This window comes from Aulonocara sp. 'chitande type north' Nkhata Bay, linkage group LG14, assembly GCF_057382095.1.
Source record: "Aulonocara sp. 'chitande type north' Nkhata Bay isolate Kocher_YH1m ecotype deep benthic linkage group LG14, A_spYH_male_GT1.1, whole genome shotgun sequence".
In the NCBI taxonomy this organism is placed as follows: Eukaryota; Metazoa; Chordata; class Actinopteri; order Cichliformes; family Cichlidae; genus Aulonocara; species Aulonocara sp. 'chitande type north' Nkhata Bay.
This window is the reverse complement of record NC_141357.1, coordinates 24,860,824-24,876,540: the sequence shown is the minus strand read 5'-3', so window position 1 is coordinate 24,876,540 and position 15,717 is coordinate 24,860,824. Positions and strand designations below refer to the sequence as shown.

Below are 15,717 nucleotides of genomic sequence, written 5' to 3'. Positions count from 1 at the left end.
CACAGAGCAAGTGTGAGAGAGGAGATGAAAAACAGGCCGAAAGAGGTGGAAAAGTACGGCATGCTTTCTTGAGGGGGAGGAACTGCCCCATGGTGCCGTGGCCTTCGGTCTGGCAGACTTATGATCAAAAGATGATAAAGCTCCACTGGCACTTCAGCCTTGTAACTTGCTATGTTTAGCTTCTGTCAGCTCTTTGCTTCAGACAGATTCCTTAAGTCTGTGAACCTACATAGTGCAAACAGGAGTTTTGCTGCCGTCCTGGAAAATCTTTAGGCTCCGAGCAAGGCACTGCCTTTCAGCCCATCCGGTTTTATCCTCATCTCCTTTGAAAGAAATAGTTTCTTGCCCGCCTTTTCTCCACCTCCAAACAGCAGCTTTAAGCTCCCTCTTCCACTATCTTCACTTATACTTCTGTAAGCCAGGAGCATTTTTATTTGTCTGTCAGTCCCTCTCATCTCCGCAACTCTCTCCCTCTCTTTCTGTCCTCCTTCTCTCTCCTTCCCTAAATAAAGGCACATTTCAACCAAGCCATTATTTTCCCCTTTTTTCTCTCACCCTCAATAAAGCATCTCTCCCCTTCTGAGCAGCATTAGTATAGCTACCAGCTCTGCTTCTGGATAAACTCATTAAATCAACTCAGGAAGAAGGCAACATACATATTTCTCTGGGTAAGATGAAGGTACTGGACGGTTAAGCAGATACAGGGTTAGAGAAATCTAAAAAAAAAAGGCCCCCCAGAAAGGAAAAAGATAGCTTAATTGAACAATTAAACACATACAAATGATCAGGATGTGGATGATGTAAAAAAAAAGAATAAGAATCCACAGAGAGAATTTAATCCCACTATCCCCAGTGGGATTATGGTAAATCTAACCTGCCCTGCTGTCTCTTCTGCTCCTTATAGCCTCAGCTCAGAGTTGAAGAGTGCAGGGATCCTGTGAGCCTTGAGGTGTTAGCATTATCCCTATAAGGTTCCTCTGCACCACAGTAATCAATTACTATTCCTGCTTATCTGCCTCTAAAACTACCCATCCATCCAAAGCCATCACCAGCCCATGATCCAGAGCACAGGGAAGGAAAGATCCTTTAATCGACACACAGGATGTGATGTGTTTGAATAGCATTCTGCAAAACTTTTTAGGCAAACTACTAAAATGAGACTTAAAAGACCATAAATAGTATGTTAAATAAAAAAGGATTTGAAGTTATATTTTGCATAACAGATTTGCTCTCGGTCAATCATCAGAGTGAGGCAGCAGTACATGATTGTTCCAAGGATTTCAGAAAACTGGCCACAGAATGAATCTGAGAGTGATCAGACGCCTCTCTGATTGTGTCACATAAATCAAGGGCAAGAAAACTAAACTTTCCAACAACAGTGAAATGTTTGTCCTGTTTGGCAGTGTACCAGTGGATGTGGCAGTATGCAGTCATCACATTGCCACAGTTTAATTTATATTATTCCAATAACTATTTTGGGGCCAATGACTCGCCAAAACCACACTAAAAATCAGAAAGACACAAACACTCTGGATCAAGGTCCTTCACTGTGAAGATCTGTTGTTTTTAAATCTGAATGATTACTTGGGTGGTAAAATAAACGAAGCAATATCAAAACCTTTGAACATTTGTAACCCTTTCATTTTTCCATTTGGGTACATTGGCTGAAGTGTACGCCTTCACACTTTTTAATATTCATTGTTTTCAAACTTGTAGCTTTACTTATTAAGTCTGCGTCATCAATCAACATGTTATCCATTTGAAAGCTGTATGTTGCAATTTCAGGGCAGCACAGTAGTTAGCACTGCTGGATCCCACAGTGGGTTTGAATCCACCTCTTGGCCTGGGTCTTTCTGCGTGGAGTTTGCGTGTTCTCCCCATGTCCCCATGGCTTCCCCACAGTCCAAAGGCATGCAGTTAGCAGGGTTAGGTTAACTGGTGATAATAAATTGGCTGCAGGTGTGAATGTGAGCGCAAATGGTTGTCTGTCTTTCTGTGTTAGCCCTGCTACCAACTGGTGACCTGTCCAGGGTGTACACTGCCTCTTGAACTACGGCAACTGGAATAGGCTCCAGTTGCCGTAGTTGCCCCTGCGACCCTGAACAGGAAAAGAGGAAGAAAGTAATAGATGGATGTTTTCAGTTCCACATTAGTATTAAATGCTGGTACATACTGAGATGTAAAGCAATGATAGTTTTAAACAAGAAAAAAGCCATGACATTTTTTATAACAGAAAGCACTTAGTGCTGTTATAAAAAATGAAGCTAATTTAGGTCACTAGGGTTAGAGGATATCACCAACCTGTTTCAGACTCTCTGAATGAGACCAACAACACCTCATGAGGCTTCATATATGCACTCAGTAGCTCACACTTCCACAGACAGGCTACGTGCAGGCCTTGCTCTAAACTTGCAGTGCCCTTCAGTCCCTGCTGGCATGCTTTAAGATTACACAAACAAAGGTCAGACCAATAAAGATTGGAATTAACTCGCAATCCTATTGGAAGATTACGTTTATTTATTGCAGTTACTCTAATGAACATGTACACGTTTCCCCAGTCTGTTTACAAAAAAGCCTCAATCTGCTTCTTTACCCTTCTACACCGTCTTCATTTTTCCCTTCCAATTATATCTTCAACCTCATCTGTTTGCTCTTTAGAATAAACAACTTCATCTAAAGATTGCAGAGCAGATTGTTCACCCAAAAGCCTTACTAGTTTTAGATTAGTGCCTCCTTTTCTTTTTTTTCTTTTTTTTTAACAGGAAACTCATTGAGGAGCGTTGTGCAGGGGGAATGAGGGGAAAAAAATCCTACGATCATGAATCTCAAAGGGCCATAATCAAGATTTCATGGCAGAGATCCAGCAAGACCCTGATATACAAACATAGATCGTCTGCCTGGGAATGAATGGACATCACACACACACACAAATGTGTGCATAACGTCCCTCTGCCTCCCAATTTTAATCACAAGCACAAGTTAATGACATTCTGTGGAGTCTGGTCTTTTTTATCATATCCCATGAGCTTTTCTTATAGCATAAATTAAAGACAACCTGGCTCAGGATTGGTTCACCGCCGGGTTTATTCCAAGGTTTGTAGCTCACCGTTCTTCCCCTGAATAGAAACCATGTGTAATAATCAAGCATTCATATCAGCTGCATTCCTTTTGTCTGGGTAGATCCAGTATGTGTGCAGCACATGTGTTTGGCAGACCGTCTGCAGCATGCTAACTTTAAATATACACACACCGACAGAAAAAGAAAAAAACAATTCAAATTGAGATAGGGGAGAAATCTCATTTTATAAATAAAAAAACCAAACCATTCAGTCTTTTATGGGCAACAAGGATTAAGTGGTTAACTCTGTGTTGCCTCACAGCAACAAGGCTGGGGCCTTTCTGTGTGGAGTTTGCATGTTCTCCCTGTGGGTTTCTTCCAGGTAAGCTAATTTCATCCCAGGTAAATTGGTGGATGTGAGAGTGTGCGGTGGCCTGTCGCCCTATTTCACCCAAATGGGTAGATCCAGCCTTCCTGCAACCCTGAGCTGGTTAAGAAAATTGCTTAATGGTTTGACAGTTTGTTATGAGTGACCTTGGAAGCTTAAAAATTATCTAAGTTGGCTCACTCCACATCTGGGCATTTATACTGATAAGAGGCAGTGGCACACATCCAGCAGGCCTGTTTTCTTTTTAGGAGGATGCACCTGCCCTACCCGCAGGTCCAATTGGAGGAAGAGCCACAACTGTGAGCTATACAAATATCATGGCTCAGGCTCTTTGCGCACACAATCACACCAATGTTGCTAACTCTGAACAGCTGCAGCTCGCTACCTCCTCTTAGCCAACATTCTTCTCCCGCCATCCTTCACTGCCAGCGAGCAGGCAAAATCCAACTGACTCGTCTATTTTCCCAATCACACGCAGACAAACAAACAATTGAGTAGCTGGCGCTCGCATACAGGGTTAGGCTTCTGGAGCTGGATTCAAATTGTAGACAATGCTGTGTGAGCATTTTTTCACTTCAGCGCTTTATATAACAGCCATCCACATGAACGCAGCCCCTCTCAAAAACAAAATGCAGCAGCCGGGTTCCAACCATGTGATTAGATTTAGAGACTGTTAATCACCTAGAAACACACATAAGACAGTCTAATAGCATTTTCTTTTGAGTGCTGCTGTAGGTGACCATTGTGCATTCAGAGCAAGATTTGTAGCTTTGCTATGTTTGAAACTGGATTTTAAAGCTATACTTTGAATGCATCTTTTGGTATTTAAAACTAGGGGAAAGCATCACATAGGGTAGCATTCTTGCTCACCATGAGCGTGGAAAGCAGCTGGCATGGCAGCGGGAGGGACAGGTTGACATGGCCTTGAAGACGAAGAGCTTGTGCGGCTTTCACTCACTGCCAACCCCCCTCGGAGACAGGAGGAGTCGGAAAGAGGGGATTGAAAGGGTGATAAAGGGAAAACAGGGTGACAGACGGGTGGTTGGGGGGGGGCTGTCACCAAAACACAACAGCTCTATTACCAAACCCACCATATAGCAACATCACAGCTCAGACTAGCCCTGCCCGATTAAGAGTGGGTGGGGGACAAAGAAAAGGCGAGCATCGCAAAGCTAAAACTTTGCAAATGACTCTCAAGTTGAGACCTCCTCTAAGAAGCACCACACGCACAGCGTGATGTCATGTGACGTGTTCGTGTGAAAGGTGACCTTGTGGCCTCTTTCTGCTTGGAGGAAGCTGTATATTTAGTTGGTGGGGTTTAGCTGAAGTGTTTGACAGCAAGGGTGTTAAATTATTGAGTAGTCAGTGCCAGCAGGGAAGGATGGCACACTGAGGCTGAAGAAGGTCCTCTTATCTGGTGCTACATGCTGTTGGCAAACACATACACATACGCACAGTCCTGACACACAAGTACACACACCCATCAAACCTGAGAAATATATTTTTTAATATTTTACTAAATGCTCTTATCTTTTAAAGAGAGTGGAAGGGTTTAAGGCTATGCAGAGGCAAAGAAAATGTTAGTACAATTGAAAGACTGTACTAACATTTATTTCATGTAAAATGATGACAGAGGACAAGAGGAGATTACAGATGTTTACTCCAGGGCCAAACATTTAGGCTAGCTGACAGGCAGCAGCCTCATTCATTCATTTATTTGCTGCGTTTCACTCCTTGAATCCACTCCTCAGTCGCTCCCTGACAGTCTTGTCACCACAAATAAGGCGAACCTGACTACCCGGGACAAATTACCAAAAGGTCAGAAGACTTTTCGGCAGAACTCTCTGGCTGTCTGTTCTCTCCACTGCTGCACAAGTATTTTCCGAGAGAGCATGACCTCCCTGTACTCTCCACTTTCTGCTTCACTTGAATTCAAGGAGGGGCTGAAATGTTGCGTGTCAGCTTTCATCACAAGTGACAGAACTGGGTACAACAGGGTAAGAGTAATAATGAGCAGTCATACTGATTAGAATTAGATCCATTTCTCTCTTTTAAAAAAAAAAAAAAAGTTTAATAAAAGCAGTTTATGATGCAGTTTAAGAGCTGCTGCTAATGCTTTAGCCTCATCGGACTTCCAGAAAAGACTACAGCAGCACCACTGCACTCTGAATCCAATTATTTCCAATGGCTTGCACTGGGCTACGATGGTCTGTCAGTGCACTGATCAAAGGGCTAGTTGAACTTTGACCACTGCGCGCTGTGACTAATACCCAAGCGGTCAATAGAAACAAGGCTTCCAGTTGGACGTCAATAGACCAAAGTGGAGAAAAGCTGATATTGTGTGCCTGAATTCCCTGAATTAAACTGCACTGGTTTGCTTTATTTTTTAAACCCTGTTAGTAAAGTCCCATCTTGGAAAGATGTTTTAAAGATGTCAGGTTGCTTGTTGATGGTAGGCAATCTTTTTATTTAGAGACAACTTAAGCTTGTTTGTATGTAGCTCAGTAGCTCTATAGTTTAAAGTTTTCTTAAAAGCTAAAAAAACTGAGTGTTTGATGTGACAACACTGTTCAGACTTCTTCGCTTATGGAGGAGTGGTTATAAAACAACAAACCTTCAAGTTAAATTTCATTTTGGAGAGACTACAAAATCGCAGCGAGCCAAATCTACCGTGTAGGGCGGGTGGTGATCAAAGACTATACTCATGTGGCCAAAACAGCATAAAATTTTAGGACATTACAGAAGAGCTTTGCACCATCTTACCATCTGGAGTGAATTCTCAGTGCACAACTCCATGACTGATTTGACGTTTAAAAGAGATTAGCATTTCCTTCTCGGCATAACCTAGCTGTCATCAGCTGTCATGGTCATTGATTTGAAGGTCTGTTAATTTGACACTAAAGGTTTCCCTTTCTGAACAAGTTTGAGGTCTACAAGTCGGCTACAAGCAGTCCGAGGAGACGACCTTCGAGGAGAGAACAGCCAAATTTAAATACAGTATGGTTTTTGGTTTTTTTTATGTGCAAAGTAACAGAATTTTATCATTGCAACTTGTATTTAGAAGACGAGCATGAGGGTTTTTCAAATGTTTCCCTGTTTTGCTCAGCTCTGGCTTCCCCAGCGTACCGAACCCAGGAGCAAGCACAGCAAATTGTATCTGAAATCCACATGACTCTCAATAGTGTGTTCCAGCATGCAAACAGCACAGTGGGCAATGGGCTGGCTGGCAGAACCGGTGCACCACATGAGACAAACTTATATCTGAAGTCTGCAATGACTGATTTATTGTCAGCGTTGGCACTATTTTCACACACTAGTTTCCATTTACTCTTGCTTTAGAGCTGTTTTGGGCAAAATCCTGAAGAAAATGCTGCTTTCCTTAGCTGCTAGACATCAGCTGTACTGTCCAGTTAGGGCTTTTTTTGTTTGCCCAAAAGCACCACTGATGAGAGCAGTGTAAGTGAACCAAAAAGTTGAACTATTAAAAGCTCAGAAGAGCAGAGGTGAATAAAACACTTGTGCAATTCCTTTAACATAATAATACTTAATATAGCTGATTACAACCTTTTGATTGTTTGCATTCAGCATTATTCATGTGACACTGGAGCATGCTTAGTGTGTTATATAAACTTTCTGAGTGTACTTGATGTGAAGCAGGCGGTTCTTCTTAATAGGTTTTTGGTGAATTTGAGCTTCTTGCTCAAGTCTTCTCTCTCTCTAACATCAAACTGCCCCTCTCTCCAACTGCGTCCTCTGCAAGCTTGCAACACACACATTAATATTCATACGCCCAGGCACATGTTGGTGTCCTTGGTCTTGCTACTCCTTCTCGCTCTCTCTATTTGCTCTCTCTCTCTCTAATCCTGTAAAGCCAACAGTGCAATTAGTCACATGCCGAGTCTTCTTTCATCTCTCCAGTGAGAGTGAGCTCAGGAGAAATTCAAACGGCTCGGTATCTACCCTTCTGGGGTAAAACACAAACATGTACATAGCCGCATTAAAATACCTCAAATTCAAACAACAGCTTGTCTGACTATAACGTGTCCTTGGGGTTTAAAAGGTGAACCATCATCGATCCCTTTTAAAAGTCTTGTCTTCTTTGCAACTCAAGGAACTGCACTAAACTTGAAAGCAAGTTTAGCCTTAAACTGAAGCAAAGGTAAACTCAGGACAAGCTAAGACTGAAAGGAGTCCTCTAAAAATGATTTCGACGTTATTTGTGCTTCTTTGCTCTGAACTCGCCGCAGTCACCTCCTTCACAGTTAGGAGCCGTATCTATCACAACCCACTCACAAACTCCACTGATCGAAACAGCATGAGAGAGCGAGCTGTGATGGAAATCCACAGAACAAAAACTTAAAAGGATAGGGAAACAGACGGCAAGAGAAAGCCCCCGCATTCAGGTTAAACAGGCTTATAGTTAATGTCTTCTCTATGCTCTACAGTTAAGGTAATTTTGCACTGCCTGAAGCCACAACCTGAGAGTGAGACGGGGAGGAGTGAAGTATGGCTCACTCTCTACATCCTGGTAAAGGAACAAATGGCTCATGTTGCCATTAAATGGACAGAGAGCCCAGGGTTATCACTTTCATGCAGGTTATTCCCACGTGTCAGCTAAAAATCAATCTCCATTTAACTGATAAATCTCCTCACTGAGCCAGTATCTAATATGACTTGGACAGCTGAAGGTATGCTCACATTAAACACCGATTTTTAACACTTTGGAAATTGAATTTGCATTGTGTGTGTGTGTGTGTGTGTGTGTGTGTGTGTGTGTGTGTGTGTGTGTGTGTGTGTGTGTGATAATGAAAGAAAAAAGGAGATTTCCAGATGTTATCAATCGCTCACTGATAATTTATTTATCTGGTAGTAAACTGATTGGTTCCAGTGAATTGGCAGAACATCAACAGAGTCAAACGAATGAAGACATCCATCTTCTGTTGCTACCTTCTATCCTCCAACCGGCTGAAAACGAACCGCAGTACAGGCTGGCCATCTGAATTCATCTTAATTTGGCATATGATGTGCTTTTCAGAAGAATGCACAGATAGCAACATTAAAGAAACGGCTCACGCTCTAAACTTAATTTATCATGAAGTGAGAAAAAGCACAAAGGAAGACTTGGAGGTTCTGTAACTGGGAAAAAGATGGCAGACAAAGAACGGCAGTGAGCTTGTCAACATCCTGAAAGAGTAATCAGAGCGATGATGATGTGAACCGCCACTTTGACTCAGAACTTTTAGAATAAAAATCAGAGCAAAAACAGGAAGTAAACACTGCCTTGAGTGGAAGTTATCAGCTTTATATTCGGGCAGCCATATGCACAAGTAATCATGTTATCACGGGTGGGCAGACCTTTTATTGTATCAAATCATGCACTCATTCACTACTTGCATTCAGGCAATTCTATGAAAGTCTTGTATTGTGAGCTCTTTGGCTAAACACAAAAACTATTGGACACTTGGACAGCGCAGTTTGGTAATATAAAAACAAATTTTGCAGCCATTTACATTTGGATGCACCAATCTTCTTCCCCTCACCTGTCTATGTTTTTATGGTTTTCTTTCTATTCCATGCTTGGGTAATGACCATCAGTTGTACGCTACTTCTTGTGAGGCCTTGTACCATACTTTGCGTCTACTGAAACGGCCTAAGTAATTCACTACACAGATCCAGTCATGTGAAAAGTAAAGTTTCTCACCGGACTCCTGAGAGAAACAAAGTACATCCATACTGCAGCCAGGTAAACTGCACCTCTAGAAAAGTGGAAGGTTTGGTAAGCTTGCTGTTCTGGAGCATTTAGTTTACGGTTAAAACTAAGCTACAATCTTCCCAGGAATGGGCATCCCCAAAAACTCAGACCGTGCAATGTTCAGAGGGCATGTTTAAAGTTCATGACAGCAGAATCAGAAAAAGACTGAACAAGTGTGGCTTGTTTGGACAGCTTCTCTAAAAAGAACATGGCACCCTGGCATAGGTTTACAAAGCTGCATCTGATTAAACCACAAGATACTGTATCTGGAGCAACATCCTTTGGACAGCTGAGACCAACTTGGAGACGTTTGCTGTAATGCAGAATGTCTGATTTGGAGAAAACCAAACACAGCATGTGAGCACAAACACCTCATACCAGCTGTCAAGCATGGTAGTAGAGGAGCTACGATTGCCACCTTGCAGTCACCAAGTCTGAACATGAACTCCTCTGTATACTAAAGTATTCTAGAGTTTCTCGTGAGACCATATTTCTCACAGATAAAGGTTGTGCTAGCACGACAATTATCCCAAGCACACCAGCAAATCTGCAACAGAATATTTGAAAAAGAAAAGAATAAAAATGTTGCAATGAGCCAGTAAAAAAGTCCAGACCTCAACCTGACTGAAATGTTGTGGTGGGGCTTTAAGAGAGCTGCGTATAAACAAATGCCTACAAACCTCAATGAACTGAAGCAATCCTGCAAATAAGACTGGGGAAAAAAAATCCTCCACAATGATGTGAGACACTGATAAAGTCATGCAAAAAACAACTGTTTCAAGTTAATGCTGCTAAATAGTGGTTCTGTGAGCTAATCACGAGGTATAGATAAGAAGCAGTTTCTCCACAGGACTCTATCATGTCAGGTGAAAACCATTTTACATGACTGTAAATAAAGAGCAATTATGGATGCAGCTTTTTAATTCAGTTTGACTTTTTGGAGAACAGCTATGCAAGCTGTTTGAAGCTTACTGTCTGCCTTTTCCAGCTACATCACTAAAAGCAGGAATGAGAAAGATACCAATCTTGTACTGATCAATTTCTTGGCAAGAAAGCATCTGTTTGCCTGTCAATAATAGGATACAGTAATTACAAGAGCGTTTAGTGCCTGCCCTCACTCACAGCACCGGTACATGCATTAACAATAACGGATTGCAGGAAGAAATTGAAAGCTTTGTGAAGCCAAGATGATGAATCAATATTATAAATACTAACCAGAGCTGGTATGCAGGTAAACTGTCAGCTGTTCTGATAAATCCTTCAATGTCCTTTTTCTTTAAAAAGACAGACATCACACACACATGTAGCCTCTTAGTAATGGGCATTGGCTGCTTTTCTTTATGTTATGGAATTATCACGTTTTTTACCTGACTTGGACATCAACACAGGCCACTTTTTTTTTAATTTCCTGTAATTAAATAGTTATCAGTTAACATTAATCAATTATATAACATAACCACTGGTGGCAGCCTTTATTGTAGTTTAAACTACAATTTCCTCCTCTGAGTTGATTGTATTTCTCTATTTTAGCATGCTCACACCCCAGTGAAAGTGGACTTTACATTTTTGTCCATTATGGGATTTGTAAACATCCAAGAAGGGCTAAAGTCTTGGATGCTAAAAAGATGCTGGCACAAGTCCGACATTGCTTTAATGACTGTGTATATGTGGCCTGGATGAGCAGAGTGTGTGCGCATACGTGCGTGTGTAAAGAAATTGAAGCATTTGACACCTCACTAACAAGCCAGCTGAGACAGCCACACAGCAAATTCAAAAGTGTTAAATTTTTTGGTGTTAATAGTCTCCTTGCAAAGGTAGAGTTAATTTTACTCTAAGTAGAGTCACATTCTTTTAATGTAACTCTGAGGTGTAAAATGATAGTAGTTAAAATCGAGTGTTAAAAATGAGTGTTTCTCTGTCAAATCTGGAGGTGTTAAAATGGAAACATTAACTCTTGACCTCTTAACTCTGAACTCCTAGAGGGGCTATGACGCCAACAGAGTAAATTCACAGACTCCGCCCCCAGCACGGCTCCAATCGAAGCTGAAGTGAAGCCGTTTCAGAACATTTTGCTCTACATATTTGAGTTGTTTGCCATGCTTGGTAAGTCATTTTTTCAAAGATTGTTTCAATTATTATTATGAGCTTTTACTTCTGTGGCTCTTTGGAGTTGAGACAAAGCTGTGTGAAAGGCATTAGCCATGTTGCTCGCTGATAGCATAATATTCTGTTTTAGCTAGCTGAAAGGTATTGTTTGTGGGCAAATACCACAGCCTTGAAAAAAAGCTTGCATGTGAATTTTCAGTCAAACTTTTGGTCAAATACACCTAAAACAATGTCTAGAATGTGAAATGTTGGTATAATGGTGCTACTTGAAGCCTGAAAACGATCGCCCATAAAAAAACAAAAACGAGCAAACAGCAGTAGCTGACGTCCTGACTGGGTTCTACGTTAGCATTTAGATCCCTCCAGAGTTTTGTGCACACGGTTTAGGTAAAAATTAAAAAGGTTAAGGTTTTACATTTAGTTCAGTATTACCTGTTGCCTGTGTCCTTGTCTTTTGGGAAAATACTTTACACAAGTAATGGCTCAAAGAGGATTCCTTTTTTTTTTTTACTGTGCTGCAATTGTTTACTGGATTATTTGTGCCGTTAATTAGCGTCAACTAATTTTTATTCGATCTCCGCACAGGATATGCTTGTGAAGATGGAATATGAGGGAGAGCAGAAGTGCGTTGCAGTTCCACAAAGTGATGAATGAAGGACATGCATATTGTATTGAAGAAATAAGTGATGAGAATGCTGTTATTTGCATTTACCATGTCAGACCTTTTGATAAACAAATTTCTAATGAAAGTGAGAACATGTATACTGTTACATCTTTCAGAAAATGTTTTGAAATTGTGGTGCACAGTTCAGAATAAATGTTTTTCAAAAACCATTGCATCTTTTTAGTAAATGTTTATTTCCAAAAGAAATTTCTAGAAGTTCAGAACAGTAAAATTCCCGCTTTTTAGAATGAATTAGAAGATAACTCTTACGTAGTTAAACTAAAATACTCTTTGAGAGTTAATATATAAACTCTTAACACCAAGTGTTAAATTATCAACTCCAGACAGATTTGGTGTTTAACACTAAATCAGAGTTAACGTACCAACTCTCCAAAAAGAGTTAAATTAACACTCTCTGGTGTGGACCCATATAGACACTTTAATAGTGTTGAAATCAAATCCGACAGTGTTAATTTGGACATGCTGGATTTGCTGTGCAGTATCCTGACGCTGCCTTGGGCCACACAGCATCACTCCGCTTAATGCCCTCTGGCTAAATAAATAAGTATAAATATAAAAATATCTACATCCACCAAAGAGAGGAAGTTTTTTATGTTTATTTATTTATTTATTTTCCGAAGGCTGCTGACTGGAAACCATTTTCCACACTTCAAAAGAGGGCGTGGGAATAAACCGATGCCCATGGACATGCAACGATAAAGCAGACTCTCACATCCAAAGGCAAATCCTAAGCATCTCTTCTCGCTCTTCCCACTCGCCACCGATGCTCTCCCACCCGTTTTCTCTCTTTTTTTCCCTTGGCAGATCAACAAACATATCTCCTACTTATTTTTCTTAAACACATGTATGGTGAGCTGTGGCAGCGCTAACAGGTTAGGCCACTGATCGCTAAAAATGAACTCCACAGAGGAGGGAAGGAAGCCATGAGGGGAAACCCAATCCAATGACCACTTTTGGTCAAAAAGCTGCAGCATCCAGCGTTGCGGCCTAAAATTTAATTTCCCCTAGTAGAAAAGCCACCTCGATGCCTTTAGCTGCCTATTTTTAGTATGTTATCATTTAGCCTCAATCAGAGTACAGCAGTCAACCTCAGGAGTGAAGATTGTTGCAGTGAGACAATAAAAAAATTTTAAAAAAGCACTGAGCTCCACCAGAAGTGGCTCATCAGAATGAAGAGAAGAGAAGAGAAGAGAAGAGAAGAGTCTATTGGAGTTTATGTTTCTTCTTCTTCTTTCTATTTGGTGGCTCTGTTGCATCAGCACTGTCAGCTGAGGGCACAGTCGAAGCCTCAGAAAACAATGCCCGAGCAGAGGCATGCTTCGACTTCATAATAAATCAGTGTTTTCATGTTCCCGCCTGACTGTGGCATCATGTCAAATGCTCTTTGTCCCTTTAACTGACAGCACTTTTTAAGGGTCTCATTGTGAGCTGCTTTGTCAGGCTGTTGCCTCGATGCCCTGACATTAATTAGCACCAAGGAAGCAGAAAGCAAAGGAGAACGGCTGTAACCAGCGGACTAGTGATCGATGTCATCTGTGTTTTTCCTCACAGTATGGGGCCCCGGATAGAATCTGAAAAAAATCTGAGTTTATCCTTCTCCTTCCAGCTATAATTGTGTTAGACTATGGGGGATGCATCCCTGCTTTGGACAAACAAACCCAAGAGAGATTGTTTTTGGAGAGGAATAAGCTGGAAATAAAGAGCATGCGTTCTAAAAGAAGACTCTCTCACAGGGAGGGTGAGTGTGTTTGCAGGGCTGTAACGAGACAACCCAGAAGCCCCAGTGTCGCTGTGCCTCTGTGTGTGTGTGTGTGTGTGTGTGTGTGTGTGTGTGTGTGTCACTTGGTTTGTCCTAATTAAAGTCATAACTTGCACCCATCAATGACACGGGACGTCAAAGTGAATCCTGCCTAATTACTCGACCTCGAGTCCCTGTCTTAAAGAGTCTCCGTGTTAACACATTCAAGACATTCATTAGTTCAGTTTCTCCTTCCCCCGAATTGCATAATCCTGAATTAGTTTGTGTTTTATTCAATTACCACAGAGACAAAAAAAATACACAGGGTTCAAACTGAGGAAGGAAAATATCCCCTTCATCACTACACATTAACTCTATGTAACTTAATACACTGTAATAAATGATTTATGGGGTGGACTACATCGCTTTATCCGTTAGAAGTTATTTTAGGTGTATAGAAAGTAGATTTTTATCCCTCATATTTATACTTTATTTAAAAGTACAACGAGGACAGCTTCGGTTGAAATACAGAATAAGATCTCTGCTTTATTTAGTCTCATTCGTGCTTTTAATAAAGAAATAAAAGCAGGTCTAAGAAAAGGACCAGACATAACTCATTCAAACCCACACTTTAGCCCCCCTGGAAATCACTTTAATGTCCCCCTGGGTGCCCTACTCACCTCTCCTCCGTGGCCATCAAAAACCCCAAAGATTGACGGGTGACTCTTGTTGACGATGTCGGTGAGCACCTCGAACCTGTCCTCCATGTGATCTCGCCGGCCTTGGATGGAGTACACGGCCACGTTGTTACTCTTGAACTCCCAGGTCTTGGAGAACTCCGCGTCCAGGACGTCCAGCCCACCGAAGCGCTCGTTCTGCATCATCTCCGCCACTTTCCCCTTGACCATCTTGACCGCATCTCGGCTGGACTTGACGATGGTCTTCACTTCGTCCGTGTGGAAGAAGTAACTCCACAGAGCCAGGCTGATGCACAGCAAGAACAAGGTCTCCGGTCTGAGCAGAAAATAACGCATGATCCGACCTAATAGAGACAGCAGGGTCATTGTATCCTCTATCATTTATTTATTCACGCGCAGGAAATCGCGGCAGGTTGTGTGTCGCTCGCCCCCCCGCCGCAGATTTCACTCCATCGTCGCTGTTTTTGTTGTTGATGATGTTACCGTGTTTGGTTTGGTTAGCGGCGAAACATACACATTTAACCGAGCTACTCACGCCGGGAAACATTCAGGTTGTACTGGACCAACGAGTGACACTTCACTGGGACGTATCAGCGACCGAGGGGAGATAAAGAAGGAGAAGCGCGGTGCACCGGCTGGTTCCCTCTAGCATTCAGCCCAGCAGTGAGCCACCACCAACGGCTGTCCGCTGACCATCTGCCGCGGTCCGAGAACACGGACACTCCAGGCGGGAAACAGCAGCTTCTCCCCTCCGTTTGGACTTGAGGTTAAGCCAGTGTGTTGGCTAGAGTAAAGTTGTGGGCAGAGCCTGTCCCTCCCCGGCCAGCCCTGCTACTGTTTCCAGTCCTGAAATAGCAGCCTGTGCTGAAACCCTCACATTCCCAGCTGCCACACTGGCTGCGAAGCCCCCGCTGCTGCTTTCCTAAACGGCCGTGCTGCTTTCACGTGCAGCTCGTAAAGTTCGCCTTCAAAATTGTAGGAAATAATTGCATTTAAAATATCAACACTTACCCACAGACAACGCATAGTGATACCGTTTAAATAAGGGACCCGACCCCCCCCCCCCAAAACAAACAAACAAACAAACAAACAAATAAAATAAAATAAAATAAAAACCTATTCAACTGCAGCTGGTTACGTCTGAAAACAAGGTGATTAGGCGATGCAAAGAAATGTAATCTACAGCCGTTTAGATAAATAATTTAGATACATTTAGATAAATAAATAAATTAGTTAATTAATGTAATCACTTGAAAGAAAAGAACAGTTGTGTTGTGGCTAAAACTTAATAA

The 15,717-nt window shown here is 41.9% G+C and overlaps 1 protein-coding gene and 1 long non-coding RNA gene across 2 annotated transcripts in view; one reads left to right on the top strand and one right to left on the bottom strand.

The window, feature by feature from the left end:
• Positions 1-15,340, bottom strand: part of ppm1lb (protein phosphatase, Mg2+/Mn2+ dependent, 1Lb) — a 57,535-nt gene extending 42,195 nt beyond the window's left edge. The window contains exon 1 of the mRNA XM_086261751.1: positions 14,408-15,340. Coding sequence (XP_086117877.1) covers positions 14,408-14,806 — 399 coding nt within the window. The 5' untranslated portion in view covers positions 14,807-15,340. The remainder of the gene's footprint in view (positions 1-14,407) is intronic.
• LOC147314659 (uncharacterized) lies at positions 11,039-12,135 on the top strand. Its single transcript, XR_015124861.1, has 2 exons — positions 11,039-11,301; positions 11,890-12,135. It is a non-coding gene; the product is annotated as an uncharacterized LOC147314659 (long non-coding RNA).
• Positions 15,341-15,717: the final 377 nt, after the last annotated feature.